At 39.2% G+C, this 19,959-nt stretch overlaps 1 protein-coding gene across 8 annotated transcripts; it reads left to right on the top strand.

Moving 5' to 3' along the window:
- The first annotated feature begins 326 nt into the window (after positions 1 to 326).
- LOC6551237 (ELAV-like protein 2) lies at positions 327 to 19,454 on the top strand. 8 transcript variants are annotated; one of them, XM_026981625.1, is made up of 7 exons: positions 11,762 to 12,179; positions 14,642 to 15,427; positions 15,488 to 15,705; positions 16,116 to 16,160; positions 16,236 to 16,493; positions 16,566 to 16,809; positions 18,203 to 19,454. In XM_026981625.1, exons 3-7 carry the CDS (start codon positions 15,507 to 15,509, stop codon positions 18,525 to 18,527), a joined length of 1,071 nt encoding a protein of 356 aa, XP_026837426.1. In that variant the 5' UTR covers positions 11,762 to 12,179; positions 14,642 to 15,427; positions 15,488 to 15,506; the 3' UTR covers positions 18,528 to 19,454. The 8 variants fall into 8 exon arrangements, with proteins under 8 accessions (XP_015010647.1, XP_001978329.1, XP_015010648.1 ...); XM_026981624.1 differs by having other exon boundaries at positions 15,485 to 15,705; XM_015155161.2 differs by lacking the exon at positions 11,762 to 12,179 and adding an exon at positions 327 to 558 and having other exon boundaries at positions 14,642 to 15,705.
- The last annotated feature ends 505 nt before the right edge of the window (positions 19,455 to 19,959 follow it).

Below are 19,959 nucleotides of genomic sequence, written 5' to 3'. Positions count from 1 at the left end.
AATATAAACTAACAAAAATACGAGAAGCAAAGTGTTTTTTTGTCGCATATAAATAAATTTACATATTTACACATACAAGACGGAAGTTAAGCGAAAGTAATATTAAAATAAAGACTTGAATTTCTCAAAGAAATAAATATTTATACAAGAACAAGCGAAGAATAAGAACAACAAGAAAAACGGACTTCCAACGATTTCAAAATACGACGAAAAATACGAAATACGAAATATTTTTAAAGCAAGGGCCCTGCAAACAAAGTATGATATGACTAAATCTACGCAAATCGGTTAACAAAATATTTGCCAAATCTATTGAAATGTATTGAATCAAAAACAAATAAATAAAACGGAAGAAACCGCAAACTTAATGACAAATTGAACGTGGAGCTACAAGAATTTATACGGAGAACAAAGGCATCACAGAAATTGCGGGGCAGGAAAAGTGCAAAAGCGGATTTATTGGAAAAGCTGAGGGGAAAATCGAGATCAACGGAGATCAGCTGTAAAGTGATATTTTATAAAAACCGAAAATATCAGTTAAGGACAACGACTTATAAGGTGAGTTTGTCTTACATATAAATATTTACTCATTCTTGCGTAATACCACTTCGAAATATGCCTAAAGTATGAAATTATCATTTAGTGTCACAATTCACATAGTGTTGCATACTTTTAGACAGCTCTTTTAGTGAAAATTCCTATTCATGCCCACGTAAGCCGTTGTGAGGGCTAATTGACAATGTAATCAGGGATATTATTTAATTTTCGCTGCAACAATAGAGCCAAAATAATTGAAATTGCAAAATGGCGATATTTGCGAAATTCGCAATAGCAATTTCCCCATTACGCGGCCGTTCGCCAATCGCTGTTTACACTCGAGCTCTTCGACAAGCAATTTGTGCATTAATTGTGTTCGTTGTTTCATTCATGATGATTGCCCCCCTCCCACTCAATCAATCATGGCCTCCCTTCCTCCCTCCATCCATCCATCCATCCATCCATCCATCCATCGCTGGTTGCCATGATTGCACGGACACAAACACACTCGCATTCGCGATGTCCTGACAGGAACACAATCACATAATGGCCGGGCCGCCATTTTCCCGCTCCTCACTGTCGCGAACTTCATGGCAATTTTATCGATTTTTAAATTGGCACAAATTAATCGGGAAAATCGCATTTGTGCGCTCGCGATTGGCAGCTGCGTTGGAAAATTGCATACACAATGCGGCCCATCACCATTAACAAGTTAACAAATTCTCAATTGCTGGACAATTGGAACGCAGTTTATTCTTTCTGAGTATAGAAACTTAACAAGAAGCATTTTATTCATTTAATATTTTTACGGGCTTAAGAATATTATTAAAATATTTCAACACAATGGAGCATTAATGTAATTTACACAAGAGTTTTATAACACCACATCTTCATTATTTCTTCAGTTAATTTATTTAATTAGTTAGTTCACAAAGTCGATGTAATTGGGTTAGAGGTGTTGCAAATTTTGTAACAACACTAATCCAACTTTTTTACGAACAAGTAAGAGTGGCGGTGACTTCTCGCTTCCCTTTCCAGGTAAAAAATGAATTATTTAAATGCAGCTTTTGCTGAAAGTTCAGAGTTCGATGTCAAAGGACAATGCAGGGCAGGAAGGGCAGGGGGAATTGCGTTTGCTATTTGCGATGACATTAAATGAAAATAAATTGGGTATTCTGTTGGGCTGGTGGAGCTGGATTATATCACAAACGACAACTGACAATGCATGTATAGCTGCATCCATATTTCATACGTACACATAATTGAAAATGCAGCCCCAACTCTTTCCCTCTCCCACTCGCTGTACCGCCATCTCTCTCTGTCTGCCTATCTATGTTTACCATCCTTCGAAAGGCATATAGCCTTTATTATATGTATGGCATATAGAATATGTAAATGCTGGCAGAACTTTGGACGAGTGCCTGCACTTTTCTTGCCCATCCACCCTAAAAACCAGATGGAACTGGCCACGAGCCACCACCATCACCACCAGCACCACTTCCCCACCAGTATTATCCATATATACCAGCATCTGCATCCCCATCCATCTGCCCACCCAACGGATATCTCTCAGCTGACTGAATCCTGCCGACGAATTGGGCTTTAAGATAAGTTCCTGCTCGCAAAATACCCAGAAGTCTATTCCCACAAAGAAACTCAAGGCATAAAGCATAGATGTAAGATTTTAATAGGATAGAGACATTTGAGAAATTCTGCCGATTACTAAAAACATTTTTTAAGGCCATTGCCATAGTTTCCAGTTGATATATTAGTATACCTGGGCGTTATCAGACATTCTTTTTGACTTACTGCAACTGCGTGTGGAGTTCTATGTACACATCTGCAGTTGAAGAGATTTTCTTTCTTGTTAGAAATTGAATGCCTGCTTTCCACTCTGTTGCTTCCATAGTGAAATTGAGAGAAATGCCATTCAACGCTCACTTTTCTTGGGAAAAATCTCGAGATGAGTTTTCGTTTTGCTTTTCCTTTTCCTTTTACTTTTCCCATCTGGTGCGCCCTATTCTCTGGCCATTTTCCTTTTGCGGCTCCTGTAAATTAAAACGCGTTGCCACGCCCACACGCCCACACACCCAACGCCCACTGGCACTGGCACTGCACTGAAGTGAAATTCTATTAGAACTTTTGCGTCGAACAAAACGCGTCGACGTCCAAGAAAATTAAGGCTTTCAGCGGAAGAAATTCAATTTCCAAAGAGTTATTTTCCTGTCTTCTCTGCCATCCCAGTTACAGTTTCCCCCGCTTGCTCTTTGTATTTTTCCTTAATATTTCTTTGTTTCCCTTTTTTCAGCATTTTTGCTGTCATTTTTTTGTGTTGACTTTGTGTTGTGCTGTGTGCGATTTTTCTTGGGCGCTTTTAGGGCTTATTGTTGAATTTCTCTGTCAATTAAATTTGTGTGCAATTCCCAAGCCAAATTGCATTCCCATCGTGAAGAGGAAAAGGCCATTCGAAGCCATTTGCCATATTCATTAGTCGCTCTCTTTGTCCAGCGTTGAATGGAAAATTTCACTGAATGATTGCCTAATTTTCAATGCAATGCTTTCATGCTTTCAACGAGGGGTAAATCGTAATTAAGTTGGGTGGATAATTTGATGGGCACAACGGGTCGTATGAGCAATGGCCACGTACCGTATTCAATTTCACAGGCCATTTGGGTCGGTCAAAAGTTAAGGGAAATTAAAGGAAAACTCCTTGTTGTGTGCGCAAAATGGCTCGCCATTTCGGATATTGCATTTTGGCAAATTGGAGGCTTCCCTTTGAAGTTTCGAGCCGGAAACGGCAATCGGCAATCGGCAATCGCCAGTGGAAGCAAAATCAATATGACGCATGCGCTGCGTTTTTTTCCCGCTTTTCCGCAACCACTTTTGCCACATACCCCCTGCGGGGAAAAGCAGCCTGAAATTGCCAGGAAAAGTCGGAGAAAAGCGAAATGCAGCCACGGCAAAATGGCACAGATTACACCCAGCTGGCAAGGAAATGCAGGCGGGCAAAAAGTTTCCGGAAAATGATTAATTTTCGCGTACATATTGCATTGGCCAGGCACTGAAATGAATTTTCGCAACATGGTCATATGGAAAAGTAATTACTAGTATGTACATATAGTCTAAGGTTAAGCCAACCGAAAAATCGGTTGGGTGGATCACTAGAATATAAAGTAACATGGAGCAAACGCAAGGAGTGGTTGGTTAATATAAAACGTTTTCCAAATAAACGGAAAGAATTCGTATGGGCTTTTGTTAGCATCGAATTAAAGATTTAAGTTATAAAGCAAAAAAATGACAGAGTTAAAGAAGTTACGAGTTCGACAGGCATATATTTATATCAGGACAAACTTTTCGAGGCTCAAGAGCTGCTGAAAACTCAAATACTTGAGTGTTGTTTTACCTATCCAAAGGCATTATCCCCAGAACAGAAAATACATAACTAATCCCCGGTTGACATCAAACAGAGGGGATTTCCACATCACAGAAAAGCGAAGTCTGCAAACGAAATTGCGAGTTGGTTGGGATTTTCCCCAGCCCTAAAAAGTATGCAAGGGAATAAAAGTTGATTTGCCAGCCGCTTTTGCTTTTCTTTAATTAATGCAATTGAAGTGCACTTCGGAAAAGCGTGGTTTCCACCCTCGAACCACCGTCATCATCAGCACAGCAACCACCGATAAAAAAACACCGCTGTCCAGTTACTACACAGCGAAAAATATATGTATATTTCCGTTGAGGAATGCAGGGTTTTTTACTTAGTTGAGATAGCTTAAAAGGCAAAGAAAATCTTGAAAGTTCAGTAAAACTGAAAGGGTTTGTCACAACGTGTGCGTGTTTTCTCCCTGTGCAGCTGTCGGCTAGCTAAAAAACAGAGTGCAGTGAACCACCACCAGAATGGCGAATAAGTTGCTAAAAATCCAGCCGACCACATGGAAATCCATAAACAAATACTTCATTTGCCGCTGAGCTTCGGCCAGAGGCCTTCGGCAATTCGCTGCACACGGAAAAATATTGGGTTACTTGCATAAAATACATATTTTATTTTGTGCTACATATAACGACAAAAAGTGAAATTAACTTTGAATTGGAATATTGAAACTGAAATATCAGTTTGAGTTTAGAAGTAGAGCATTTCTTGGCCTACACAGCCGGCTTATGTTAGTGATGCCTTTCGGGAGCATCAGATATTCACAAACTGACAAACAACGAAAACAGCCAGCGGAATACACAATGGATGTAAAAATTCAAAATTCAAGCACCACTCCAGAGGGCTCCGCGTACGATAATTGAAATGGACAGCATCCGGTTGCAGTGCAAAAAAAAAGGGGTAGTATTTCAGGGGCGGGGTATTTTTGGGGGTTTTCGACATCAGACGATGTGTACACCAGTATTTTTTTGTTGCGCTTGTTACCTAGGAAAATGGGCAAAAAACCAAAGCCATACGTAGCGAATATACAGTAGATATGTATAGCAACACTTATTTAGACAGAGGCACTTTTCCCGAACAGATGAAGTGCTAAACAATTAATTAGAAAAGTTGTTTGCTTTCTTTCTGCGCCGTCCTTTGCTCCCGTTTAGTTGTTGTGTAAAAAGCAATTTTAAAGTTGGCAAGTTGTTCGCAAGCATCAACAAAAACAAAAGCCACCACCCAAAATCATTTATTTGGTTTGGGTGGCGGTTGAAGGAACTTCCGTGTCTATTTATTTCTTTTTTACCAGTCTACAGGGTGGTTGAGGAAACTCAAATTCAACGTTTACTTAAAGTAATCTCTCCTGCGAAATACGCGTATTGCTGCAGCAGCAGTTTTATTCCCGTGACAAAAAACAAAATGCTTTCAGGGAGATCAAGTTTCATGGCGGAAACGCAAGTTTTATTTATTTGGGCACAGCTGCAGATGGAAAATTCAAATTACTTAATGCACAACTGCGTTTCAGCTTTAGCAAAAAATTGAAGAAATTTTTAAGCATACAATAAGTAGTTTGTTATATAAGTATTAAGTAGAGCTAATAAAGCTACGTTACTTCATTTCATGATTCCGAAGTTGGCTAGAATCTTCTGTTTGTCAATCTTCAAATACAAAATTCTGCATTTATCTGTGAATAAATTGTCAAAGAGAACTTTGAAAAATACACCCATGGCTTTCATATTCAGCAGGATATCTGCTTAAGTCAACTTCCTTGAAATGTAATGCCACCCGCAATTTTTGCAGGGTGACTCGTTATCAGTCTCAATTATGCAAATTAAGCTTTAATTTCTCTTGCTTTTGTTACGTTAATGTCAGGCATCCTCTTTATCATTCCCACTCCGCCCGTCTCTTTCTATTTCGGATTTTAGCTCTCATTCTAATCTCCCTTAGCTGTTAATGTCTGCCGCCTGGGCAGTTAAATTCGTTTCTTTTCAGCTGATTTTGCTGTTTCCCATTTTTGTGTTTGTGGTTATTTATTCTTGTTTCGCGAGTTACATAGATATGCCATTTGTTATGGTATGTGAGCAGCTACACAAACAGAAAAACAACAACAACGTCACGTACACATACAAAAAAACATATCTGTTGCAATTTATGGCAAAAATGAAGGGAGTGGGGAAAGAGGGAAAAACATCAAAAACCATTTTATGTGCTAACGGAATAACAAAGCCAAAGCAAAAGCCGGTCGTTATGCTACACACAGAGAGAGGGTCACACAAGGATACACACAAGCACGCACATGCACACACACACACGCACGCACACATACACACACGCACACATCAAATGCAATGGAGCAGCTTTTTTCACTTTTTGCTTCATTTTCTGGTCCTTTCTGCCGCAAATTCAATTTCCGCGCTTTGTGCGCAGGACTCAGCCACCCACAAAACCACCCACTTGCCCACCCACTTTGCCGCTATACACACACACACACAAACACACTCGCGGTCACACATACATGCGCAGTAAAGAGCGCGCTCTCTCTCTCTTGAGAGAGTCGCATTTCCTGGTGTTGGGTGAAATGCTGAGTTCATAGATTGCGCAATCTAGGAAAATCAAAACAACGCCCCACAAATACACACAAACGGCCAGTCACACATACAGTCGAAGAGAGAGAAAATAACGGTTGCAAAAAGCCAGCGAATATGGGGAGTATGTGAGAGAGAAAAGCACACGGCGCTAGATGCAGTGAAAAATATTGGACTCTCTTAAAATCAATTATATTTAATAGGTGAATAAAAACACAAAGCTTGCATTAAACCATTTAATTGATACGTAGAGTGTATCCGATATGGATTTCAAAATGTTATATTTCATAAATAAGAAAAATGTTCAAAGGTATGCCACATTTTAAAGATGTTTTTTGGAATTAGGCTACTGTCTCTTTCTATTTAAAAATATAAACACACCTCCACTTTCCACTTTTTCGCTAAGTGTGCGATTGGGTGGTGCAGGATGCAGGACCACTTGGCCACCGGCCGGCAATTGTTCTTTGTGTATATATAGCATTGTGTCAGAGTTCAATATCCTTCGCAGACACTCGCGGGATAGAGAGGGACAGGCTGAGAGGACGTGAGATGGAGGAGGCAGGAGCCGTGCTGCAGTGCGAAAGAGACGGGCGAGTGTGTGTGTAAGCGAGAGAGAGGAAGAGAGAGAGAGAGAGAGGGAGAGGGAGCGAGAGAGAGAGAGAGAGAGAGCCAGCATGCAGGTGGTGCTATTGTGTTGGTGGTGGGCTGCTGCGCTTTTCCTGCTCCTTCTATCGCTTTATGGTCAGGTGACGAAACGGACCACATACATGGCAATAAATGTGGCTGCATATATGCGTTCAGATCGGCTAGGCATCATACACATATATGCCCAATATGAATGAACAATTAATAATAAACCAATCAATTGAAAAACGTCCTCAGTACTAGAATAATTCCTAAATATCGGGCTTAGAGCAGCAAACTGCATTTATTGCATGCAAAAATGTATTTAAAAAAATAAAAAACAGAAGCCAACACAACACTACCAAGATAATTATTAAAATATGCAATTATTATTTCCGCATTCACATATCCAATTTCCAGTTTCCATCGACTGCACTCAGTGTCTGGTTGGAGAATTTTCCTCATTTAAATTCGTTAGCTGCATTAATTAACCCCAGACTGCCCGTTTGTCCAATTATGGAACAGGCGGCGTTCGTAACGTCTCATTTGCCGGCCACCCTTATGGTCGGGATATGGATATGGATGTGGATATGAATATAGGATATGGGGTATGGTAAATAGGCTGCCAACTAATTACAAGGCCCGGCCAAGTGAGAAATTGTAATAATATCAAATTCATCAACGCAGCTTATAATCCTTACAAGTAGCTTACGTTTAATCGACAACTTATAGCAAATCATAGTAAGCGGATACAATTTAACCAAACTGTGGATACGAGTATATCACATTTAGGAATCTGAAACTACTTTACCTGGCTGCAATCAAAATCGAAATTGCAAGCCAATTAAAATCTCAGTTCCGATTGAATGCCGGGTGCAATGAACCCGACATACAATGCCGTTCATTTGTTGCGAATTCGGGGTGCAAATTAATTTGATGGCATTCGAAAATTCAACGCCCACCGGCAACCCTTACGCCCATTTCCCATTTTCCACACAAACGGGAAAACCCACACAAAAGCGGCTAACGAGTGTAGCAACTCAAAGAATCAAAACACAGAAATGGTAATGGTGCTCGTCCCGGGGATATCCTACTTTCTTTAATTAATGTGTTAAATATTTGAAAATCTTCAGTGATTTACAATGCACCTATCCAATCATTTTAAAATGCTATTTGAATTAATAACTTGAACAAAGCTGTGCACACATTACCATTTAATTAATTTGTATATGCATATTAAATACCTCGAAAGTGTTTGCTGTATGCAGTTTATTTTTAATTCGCCTTCCTTGCTAATTATAAAATTCTACATCTTCCCTTAAGCCCATATTCTTGAATATCCATGTCCCCCGGGGCGCGGAAAACGTTTTTCCCGGCCTGGGGAATCAAACCCACCCTTTGATTCTGGGCACACCAGGATTACACAACGATTTTCCCAATATTTCGCTGCGTGTGTGTGCCGCAACAAAACTGATTTTCCAAATGCTCGAATGTGCGAATTTCTGCAAGGGAACATGCCTGCAAAATCACATTGATGTCAATAAGTCGCAAGCGTCATAAATTGCAGCGAACCGATGTAAAGTTCAAGATCGTCGCGAGCAGCAGCTGCAAGGATAATGGTGCTCGATCGCATTGGTGGTGGTGCAAAGCTGTGGTGGTTGCACTGGACCTCCCCCTTTTCCCGTTTTCCCTAACGAAAGTGTTGCATAACTTGGGAAACGGGGAAATGCAAATCGATTGGTTCTGGTCCTGTTTCGGTTTTTGTTACTTTCCTATTGTTCCAATGAACGGGTTAGCTTTACTTTCCAAACGGGTTCTTCCGGTTTGGCTAGCTGTCCAAAAGTTTTCCAACATTTTGACACGTCTTTGTCCATTTTCGGTTTGGAAAATGCTTTACGAAAATGAAGACATATGCCCACATTTTCATAACAAAGGGTTGACCTGCGTTTCGGTTCATCTTTACTTACGGGCTGGGAAAAGCACTGAAATTACAGATTACGAACTCAACAAGATGTGGCATTTCATATTCAGACACTTATTTTAAAAGCTGTGTCCAAAAAACGAATTCTGCCAAAAATTCTATATTTACCTGATTGATTTTTGTCATCAGTTGGCTAAAAAATCATATAGATGAGTAAATAATAGCTTTAAGCAGCTAATTACCGATGCCTTTGATCCCTGACAAATTTTGAAGGATTTGTGCAAATTCATTTTTGGGTACATTTTCGCGTTTTCTGTAAAAATAAAATTTGCTGAAAATGGCAAAAAAATAAAATGTGGGTTGAAATTCTGTGTTTGTACTGCTTTCCCCACTTGTGCGGCCCACAACGTAATCATATTTAAGACTGAAAATGGGGAAAAGGCTTTTGCAAAAACTCAATTTTAGAACGGGAAAGCCATAATTTTCCCAACTCAACGCGGTAACCATTTATCTGGCTTTCGAAAAAAATACAAAATAACGAACGAAAAAGTAAAGCAACATCATCATCAACTCCCATCAAATTAAACGAATTGGGTCAAAGGATAAACAGCATTATCTTCAAGAGCCTATGCAAAAAAAAAGAAGGAATGAAAAGAAGCCCCATGCAAGGAATTTCAAAGAAAATAAGGAATCAGGCGAAAAAGCACACAGTGTCCTCAAAAAAGAGCGAAGCAAGCGGTTGCCACTCGAGCGAAAGGACAACCCCACAGCAGCCCAAGCACCCAACCACCCAACCACCCACTGGCCACCCACTCACCACCCAAAACACACCCACCCTCTGCGAGAACCCCACCCCCCGAACATTCCCCTTACTGTTGTCAAGCGAAATGTTGAAATTTCATTATTTATAACACGGAAACTGTCTGTGTGAGAGGAATTTTCATGTGTGCTGGTGCGAGAGAGCGATGCTGTGTGTATCTGTATGTGTTAGTGCAAAGGACTCTCTGCCGTTGTGTGTGTGAGAAGCAAGTGTATGTCTGATTAATATTCCTCGCCTGCAAGGTGCTCCCTCAACTTTTTTCCACTCCACTCCACTCCGCAACCCCCAAAAAAGTTTTCCCTCACCTTCCTCTTCGCCTTCATCACTCGTCCTTTGACTCTCCTCCTGCCGCTGCATCTCTCTGAATTAAACGAAAAAAATAGAAAAGCACAGCAGGGGGAGAAAAACTTTTTCGCCTGTCTGAGTCGGATTTTCCAGAATTTATCTATCAAACTATTTGAAAAATGTATTCCACGTCATTTTAAAACGAGTTATTGTGCTTGAAAGAGCTTTTTACCAAATAAAAAACATTTTTTAACGTGTTCAAAAATTCTTTTCAAATTATTACAAAATATATATTATGGCTTTAAGAAATAAAGCGAAAATATGTATTGTTTTAAGGAATTTTATAATCAGGCTGCATACAATAAAGCTAACTCGCATTCGATGCATCGCTTATCTATAGCTAATCTGTGAAATATAACAAGCCCTTCAAATGTACATATACGTATGTGACCATTAAATCCCTTGATTTTTTCATGTTTTCCCGATGCTCAGACAAAAACATTGCTCGAGTTTTTGTTTTGTAGGGGGAGAGTCCTGTCCCATTATCTCAGCCTGATATAATTTGCATCATTCACATTGAGTCAAGTTTTCGTACGCCTGCTCACACCACCAGCTGAAAGTACACTTAAACCTTTTTCTAGGTACATAATACAATGCAACTTAGGATCTTTATTTTTTAAGCAAAGGAATAATATTATTGCACAAGTCATTGCAGCCCACTTTTTAAAAAGGGCAAATAGAGCCATTCTGAAATATACCACACATAATTGTATAAAAGTTATCCATTTTATGTAATATATTTCCCAAAATTTCGTACCTAAAAATAATTTAAAAAACCCATTACAATTTTTAAAAAGTTGTGTATGCCCCAAAATCGCATAATTTTTTTTTGTGCAAGGACACCGCTTCCCCACCTCACTTGCTTGCCATTCCCCCATTTCTGGCCGGTGTGCGTGTCCTGTGCTCTCTTGCCGCTCTCCCAAAAAGGGTGTGTACCGGCAGGACCTTAGAGGGAGACAGCGACAGCCAGAGAGAGCGAGAGTGAGAGAGAGGGATTTGTGCAAGGATATTCGTTGGTGGTGGTAGTGGCTTGCGCTCTCTTTCATTCCGCCGGATCGCTGCGTCTCTGTTGCACCCATCGCTGCCTTGGGGGCCGGCGACAAGGATGCAAGGATACGGTTAGCTAGGATATGTATACAAATATAATTCTATGTGTGTGTGTAGGGATATAGATGTTTCGGTCTGAAAGGCAAGTCCTGACGCCGTATTCCTCTATGCGATTCAGTCGTACGTGTTCGTTCGTTGCTTTCGTTCGGTTTGATTCCATTCGGTTGTGTTTCTCGTTCGAGAACATTCATTTATAATTTTTTACTCCTCTGCACCGGTTTTTGTGTTGTATATATACTTCTATATATGTATATTCAGTTACGAATTTGTTGTGTTCTCGGTTTTTTACCTAAAACAAAAAAAAACAAAACACAAACTAGAAAACTAGAAAACTAGAAACCAAACCAAGCAATACAACCGTGCAATTCCCGGGACTCGACATCATCGATCATCGTGCAATATATAATTCTATATTATAGAACACTTGGCGAAAGTCGCTGGGCACAAGAAGAGTTGCAATTGTTATCTCACAGACCCTAGTCAAATTCCGATTCCGATTCCAATTTCTTTCGCATTTTTTTCGAGTGAGTGCTGCAAGTGTCTATCTATAAACTATTACGCCGGATGCCCAATCCGCTATATATATGATATATATACTATATAGCCAGGAAATCGTTGGACAAAGGAGTGTTCAGACCAAAAAGAGAGCGAGCGAGTGAGAGAGCGAGTCGACGCGAACGAAAGTTTTTTTGTGCAATCAATATACATCTATTATATAGTCAGTCGGTCTCCATTCCCCGCTCCCCACTAGAACACACTGTATGACAGTGTAACTTCTCAAACGCACCTCGCTCCCACAACTTTTTCGATTTCGTCTCGCCAGCGAAGCACGTAAGTGGTAATGCCATGATCTAATCACTTTATCCAGCCATCAATGTATTTATTCTTAGCCAAAGGAGCCTACCAAAATAAATCGATATGTGGGGGCGCCATTGAAAATTTCCATGACATCTCTTATTTGTTTTTCTTTTGGCAGCGTTGCGGCGCAAACTTGTGCGCCCAAGACCTCGAATACACTCGAAAATATGCAATCAGAATGAAAATGGCACTTAAATTACCTATAATAGCTGTCAGTTGCATTTTCTAATTGCATTTTATATTTTCTTTGAACATTGTCCAATAAAATGGCTATAACTTTACTTGTATAAGATGCCTTTTGCAGCTTTGAGTTTGTATGATACCATTTCTGAAGTGGTATATGGTTTAAATATATTTTAAATTCCCATCCTGAAAAGCAAAACTGGGTTTTAAGTAATGGGAACAGCGCTCAGCGGTTCTTTGAGTCTCCAAGCAATCCTGCCTGCCGCATCCCAAGTCCTGTGAGTAGCCCCTTTAAGGACTCTCCCATTCTTCTCAGGGACTTGAGGAGTCGTATGCGTATCCTGACCCTCCTCAAGGCCCTCGACGAATGCCAGGCGACACACATTCGCAAATGAGGTCACAGATATCGGCGCAAAAGTGTCAATTACACATTTTTCGCTTCTCTTTCGCCGGCTTCTTTTCAGTAGGCAGGTGCGGGGGGGTGGTGGTGGTGTTGGGGGTCGTGTGCATTATCCTGCGTCACGCCATGCTGCGCAATTAAAGGATGTCCCCGGCTTGAATCCTGCATCCTTGTGGACGAGTCATTTCCACTGCACTTCCTTTTGTTCGCCAAGCCTTTGTGCAATTTTCTTTTTATCTCGCTCCTCACCTCCAGTACACTGCGCGAAAAGTAAGCTGAGAGTCTTGAAATATGCTCCGTTTTTAGCACTTTAATGTGAGCTGCAAATGAAGCTTTTGTGCATAAATTGAAATTCCGATTCTTTCGTCTTAGGGTGCTTAGAAGCTTTTCGCTCAGTGTGCTCGCATTTTAACCCAGTATTGCACCTTTTACCGGGTTCAACGCACGCAGTAACAGCTGTTGGGAGCCAAACCCCATGTGACACGCCACGATCCCTGCACAGAGCGAAAAAAGGCACGCAAACGGGAGTGGGCAATGTGGCAAAGACACAGGCGGAAAAGTGAAAAACCGAAACCGGCGGTTCAATGACCCCGGCCCAAACAGGACATTATGGCAGGACATGCGGCCCGTTTGTTTGTTTTTCGCGTCAGGTTTTTACCCTATTTTCAATGCAGTCCTTTCCGAACACACACACACACACACTAACTCACTCACACCAATGCCGGCGGCCAGGATCTAGGAAGTGCTCCTTTGCGCTCTTTCAACCCCTAACGAAGTTCCAATTGGAAACAAAAGTATACAAATCAGAAGGATATTTGCCTATTCTAATACGAACTAGGAACTGCACCTTGTGTTTCTTTTTTTTACTATAATAAAACAAAATAAGCTTTTCTTCAAGCAAATACTTCATTTTGTAAGATCGCCATATGTTTTAATGCCATTGAGTTTGGTTGTTCAGCATTGACTTACTTCAGCATATTTCCTAAAATATAAATATAGCTCCTCAGTCTGTGTCACATTTTTTATTACAAAACTTTACCCACTTCTCCATTACCAATGTAATTTCCGCAAAGTTCAAGGCACTTCCGCGTTTTTTCTAATAAACTAAAGTTACCACTTGACACGTATTTTTTAAATGCTACTTGGCAATCATTTGCCATTGTTCCCAGCCGAATGTGGCGAATGTGCAATGGTGGGAGCACTAAATGTTCATTATGCAGGGTAAGCGTCGTTCGATTCGTATCATATATCAGGACATTGCACATGGGATTCCATATCACATCCAACCTACAGCGATTTAATTAAATTCCAAGCCATTAGGCGAGCATTTTGTGCTGACAAAAAAGTGGGGGAGAAAAATCCTTGGAGTCGCATTGTTGTTTGATAAACAGATTTCGGCTTTGACTTACCCTCGTGTCTGTGGAAATTCGGCTTGGGAGTGGATGGTGTTCACTGTAGTGGGAAAGGTGGTGGCGGTGGTGATGGTGACGGTGACGGCGATGATGGTGGTGGTGTCGGTGACAGTAGTCGCTGGATGTCCTTGGCAAGCCGTGTGTGAAACGCGCTTATCGGGCACTTTTCATCGGGATAGCAACCATATTGTCAAATTGCATGGTCCGTGAAATGAAGCAGCATTTGAAGAGAATTTTGTAAACTTAGAAGTGCTGAAGCACTAGTGTTATTACCCCTGAACGATGTTATCAAAGTGAGCTGCTAAATTGGAGCATTGTGTGAAATTAATTCAGGGTGCAGATGGGCTGTTCCCATCTTGTAATTGTAATGGCTAGTTCATGCTTTTAATTTTGTAAATTAAAAAAAAACTTTAACTATACATTTTTGCATCTACTTGCAGATTGAGTGAAAACGAGCGAGCAATCGAACAGCCATCATTTATCAGAGAAAAGAAACGGATCACCGAAGAAGAGGGAGATTTTTTAACCGCAGAGGGAAAAGCAAACAGACGAGGCAAAAAGAAATAAGAAGGAAAGTCAACAAAAACCAAACACCACCAAATAAAACCAACTACTATTAATTTAAAGCAAACATTAACGAATAATCATATTCAAGCGGTATATATATACAAGAGGATAACGGATACACAACTAACTAAATATATATACGGTATATGAATGTATATTTGAAAACCAAAGCTAAGTTCCAGTCAAAGAAAAAACCAAAAACCAGCGCAAATTTAGTAAAAGTATAATAAAAGAAGGAAAAACCAAATTATTGCTATCTTTTTGCATTTTTGCAATTTTATAAAAAATAACAAAGAAAACGAAAAACAAGAACAAAAACAAAAACAAAAACAAAAAGGAAAACCAACAACTAAAGATCATAATAATCTTTAACATTCGGAGAAGCAAAATTAAGAAGTAAACACATTTAGCAAAATTTACTCTTTTATCTAAACGAAAACCAAAAGAAAACCAGAAAAACAAAAACTAAGACCTAATTCAAGCATAAATTAAATTTTAAACGTTTTAGACAGAGAACGCTCTAAACTTAACTTAAAAAGCAAATACATTTTTTTCGCGATCGTAGTTGATCTAAAACCCCCCAAAAAAAGCCGAAATAAAAACTGCGGGCGGGACTTGTGCAAAGCGCTAAAAATCCCCCAAAGGAGCAGCTGTTACTTGTAAGCGAAAACCAACCAAGCAGTGAGATTAACTACTAACCAAAAGGACTAAATCAGCAGGATCAGAACCACAATCACAATGACCAACGCCATGGACATTGTGAAGAACGGCAGTGCCAACGGATCCGTGGATGGCAGCAATGATGAGTCGCGCACCAATTTGATTGTCAACTATCTGCCGCAAACCATGACGCAGGAGGAGATGCGATCGCTCTTCTCCAGCATCGGTGAGCTCGAGAGTTGCAAACTGGTGCGTGATAAAGTCTCAGGTAATTTGGGTAAATATTAACCAATGCTTCTACGACTATACTTCCATTTCCCCAATCCACATATGTTTTCTTAGCTGTAAACGATGAATCGGCTGAAACTGCAACTATGATGGTCTTCGAATTGTAGTTTTTCGTAAAAGATTAAGATTAAGTAATCTGTGAGATATCTTAAGTAAAATATTTGCTTAATTTCTGGTTAAGAAAGCGTTGTTTGTTTTCAACATTGTGCATTCGTAAGTGCGCTGATGCATCGTTTACAGCCAGCTCTTGAAAAGTAAATCTGAAGAGTAAATCTCTTGAAAAGTAATTGAATACAGCACAAATCGTTCTAATTCATGTTTAAATCGTTAGCTATCCCTTTGCCCACTGATCTTTTGACCATAGTTATCAGTTTTAATTTATTTGTACATTTATTTCAGTCTTGCCAGCATCGCTGACCGCTCTCAACCCGGCACTGCAGCAAGGTAAGTAGCACAAAATAGCTTGTGAATACCATTATCAGCCTAATCATTGTCATTACGAATATGTATTATTATTAGGTCAGAGTCTGGGCTATGGCTTTGTTAATTACGTCAGGGCCGAGGATGCTGAGAAGGCTGTGAACACCCTGAACGGTCTGCGTTTGCAGAATAAGGTTATTAAAGTATCATACGCCCGTCCAAGCTCAGAATCTATTAAGGGTGCTAATTTATATGTATCGGGTCTTCCGAAAAATCTATCACAACCAGACTTGGAGGGGATGTTTGCATCGTTCGGCAAAATAATTACATCTCGTATACTCTGTGATAATATTTCTGGTGAGTTCACAGTGCTCAGCCCCAGCCATTTTCATCACCATTCATCACCAATAATCACATATCACTTGGCAGGTCTATCGAAGGGCGTCGGCTTTATCCGCTTCGATCAGCGCAACGAAGCCGAGCGGGCCATCCAGGAGCTGAATGGGAAGACCCCAAAAGGATACGCCGAACCGATCACCGTCAAGTTCGCCAATAATCCAAGCAATAGCGCCAAGGCCCAGATTGCCCCGCCCCTTACCGCCTACTTGACTCCCCAGGCGGCAGCGGCCACCCGTCGTTTGGCTGGAGCTCTGCCCTCCGCCGGTCGCATAAGGTTCGTATTAAGAACCCAGAAAGGAAAAACTATCTAGGCTTTGTAGGGGAAAAGCGAATCAGTATTCATACAGCTGCAAATGAAAGTAATACCAAATTCAAACCAATTTTGAAGAATGTTACTTCTTTACATATAAGATTACTTAATTAAGATTGGAAAACAAGCTTCTAAAGAATTGGAGATTTTCTTTACCTGAAATATTAAAAATCTTTGCAGTTCAATTTAAATGTTTTAAAATGAAACCTTTGTTTGTAAGCATGAATACTGAATACTAGGGTTAAAATGAAGATCTTGGTAATACCAATTTCAATCAGCGCATACCAACGAGCATTTTTTTTAGCAGCAAAGATTGGAACTTAAAGTATATGTTTTTAAGTATAAACTCCTAAGTTATTTCTGTTGGTACATACATATCTTTTAGCATTTCGTTGACTAACTAATTTGTATTTATTATCCAAACCATTTTGTTACTTCTTTTTCTTTCTTTGTCTTTTCAAAATACATTTTATCATCATTTTTAGCATTGGAAAGAGTCCCATGTTAGCGATTAACAAGGGCCTACAAAGGTGAATTTATTGATCTTGTTCATTTTATCTGTGCGAGCTGTTACTTTGTTTCCTTATTTCATTTGCTGAAAATATAGAAATATATTTACAAGATATATATAAATGTCTAGCAATAATTTTGGTACCTTTATACGGTGGTTGTATATACATTTAAGTTCTGTATTACCCACTCATATGTTATTTTCATTTGCTTACACCTATTTCATTTTTTCGTTTGCATGTGAGCGTTACCCTTGATTCCAGTAAGATGTTTGTTGTTATGATTTAAACCCTTTTTTAATATTCGGAAATCAATAGCAATACCTCAACAAATTAGCAGAGTTTTTTAAATAACAAAATACATAAATGTTTGAAATAGGAAATAAAAAGATATTCGTTCATTTTCTGTGTACCTAGCATGTATCTTAAAATCGCGAAGTAAAATCATAAATCTTTAATAATTTGTCGAGCTTAAAGATACAGCAAAAAACTTTAATTTAGGTTTATGTGCATGCTCTGAGATCAAATGAAATTGTCTTGAAAAGTACCAGCAGAAAAACCCATAAGCTACGATCCTAATTGATATATCTTTCGAGACTAAAAACTGATAGACTAACGAGAGTTTTGAGCAGTAAGAGAGGTCTGTGGAAGTACCCATTTAAAAAAGCTTTTGTATATTAAATTGGCATATACTTTGGAAGTCCTGAGACCAAGCGATTGATTAGTTAGGTGTAAAGAGGGCCTAGGAAGTACCTAAACTCACATTGATGTAGAACACGCACGATGGGCACATAACTAATTTAATTTCTCTTATCTCACCACCGGCTTGAATCGCAACTGCACTTTAGGTACTCACCGCTGGCTGGCGATCTACTGGCCAACTCGATCTTGCCGGGAAACGCCATGACTGGATCGGGATGGTGCATATTCGTCTATAACCTGGCCCCGGAGACCGAGGAGAATGTGCTGTGGCAGCTATTCGGTCCGTTCGGAGCGGTTCAGTCGGTGAAAGTGATCCGGGATCTGCAGACCAGCAAGTGCAAGGGATTCGGATTCGTGACCATGACCAACTACGATGAGGCCGTGGTGGCCATCCAGTCACTGAACGGTTATACCCTGGGCAATCGGGTGCTGCAGGTCAGCTTTAAGACTAACAAGACCAAAACCACTTAGGCGAACCCGCCAATCTGGACTAGACCTTTCCAATACTCCACGATCTGTTTGATTTAACAACACCTAGACTATAGATTGATCTGATCTGATCTGATAAGATATGATATGATATGATATGGTATGATATGATGTGACAAAGACAGTGTAGTCGAAATTGCTAAATTTAGCGCGAGTTTATGATATGCCTATCATTTGATTTGTACGCTAAACGAAATTATTATGATTGTAATTCTTATGAAATCTTAGTGAAAATTGATTTATTTCCAACTCTATAATTTAATTTTATTAACTAATCCAAGAAACAAAAAAATACAAACAAAAAAAATAAAAATAAAAATATAAATACAAACAAAGCTTGAATGAGGCATCCAAAAAACACAACACAGAAACTAAGGAAAACTTTAGACAAAAAGAGGTGAGCCAGACAACTGTCTATAAATTGACAAATGGGAAATATGAAAAGGTAATAGGGTCAAGGGAAAAACAAAACAAAAAACGAAAAACGAAAAACAAAAAGTAAAAAACCGCAAAAATATGAATGAAAATGATCTAAGTCGCAATATATAGTAACTATTTTTTTTTTAAACTTATGTATATGTAATTCAATTCGATTATATTCAATTAAACAAAGTATTCAAACAAGCTAACCAAATGATTTAATGTCTATTGATTTAGGAATCACCAACATAACTCTCTCAGCTTACCTAACTACTTATTATAATGGATATGCATAAATATATTGTATTGTATTGTATTGTATTGTATTTTGTGTTCGTTTTGCAACCCTAACTTACATTACATTACATTAATTCTAGTGCTATTCAGCTCTTATACTTAATTCGATTCGCCTTGATTTACACTCGAAGACGAAACGGAAATCGAAGATAAAGCCGCGATATATCCTCCAAACGTAACAACAATGACCCAGCACCCAAACACACTCACTTGTAACCATTATTATATATATATGTAACCAGATTTATATATCTTTTTTTCGTCGTCTAAGATTCGTATTCGTATTCGTCAAGTGCAAACCAAAGTAAATGAAACCAAGAAAACTTATTATATTATATTACATTATATATTATTACGCCTACTTATTATTCCATTTTTATAATTATTATAACTTATTGAATGCAACCAAGCGAAACCAAACAAAAGCAAACAAAAAAACATAACTACAACTAAAAATATATATTTATTATTAAATAAATGTGTGACTTATTCCAAAAACTATGCAAAAAAAAATGAAAAAACACAAAAAACTAAAACACAAAATTTGTTTTCTTTTTTCCTCAAATATCTACACACACACAACCACACCCAAACTAGAGCTGGCAAGACTTTGGTCGATCTTAAGATAACATCGACTGGGTTCCTTGAGGCCACAACAAACGTTTTTTATTCGATACCATCTTCTTACAATAAGAAT

The sequence above is a fragment of the Drosophila erecta genome, unplaced genomic scaffold (genome assembly GCF_003286155.1).
Source record: "Drosophila erecta strain 14021-0224.00,06,07 unplaced genomic scaffold, DereRS2 tig00000126-arrow-pilon, whole genome shotgun sequence".
NCBI lineage: Eukaryota > Metazoa > Arthropoda > Insecta > Diptera > Drosophilidae > Drosophila > Drosophila erecta.
Note: the sequence above shows the minus strand (reverse complement) of the source record. Positions and strands in the feature narration are given on the sequence as shown.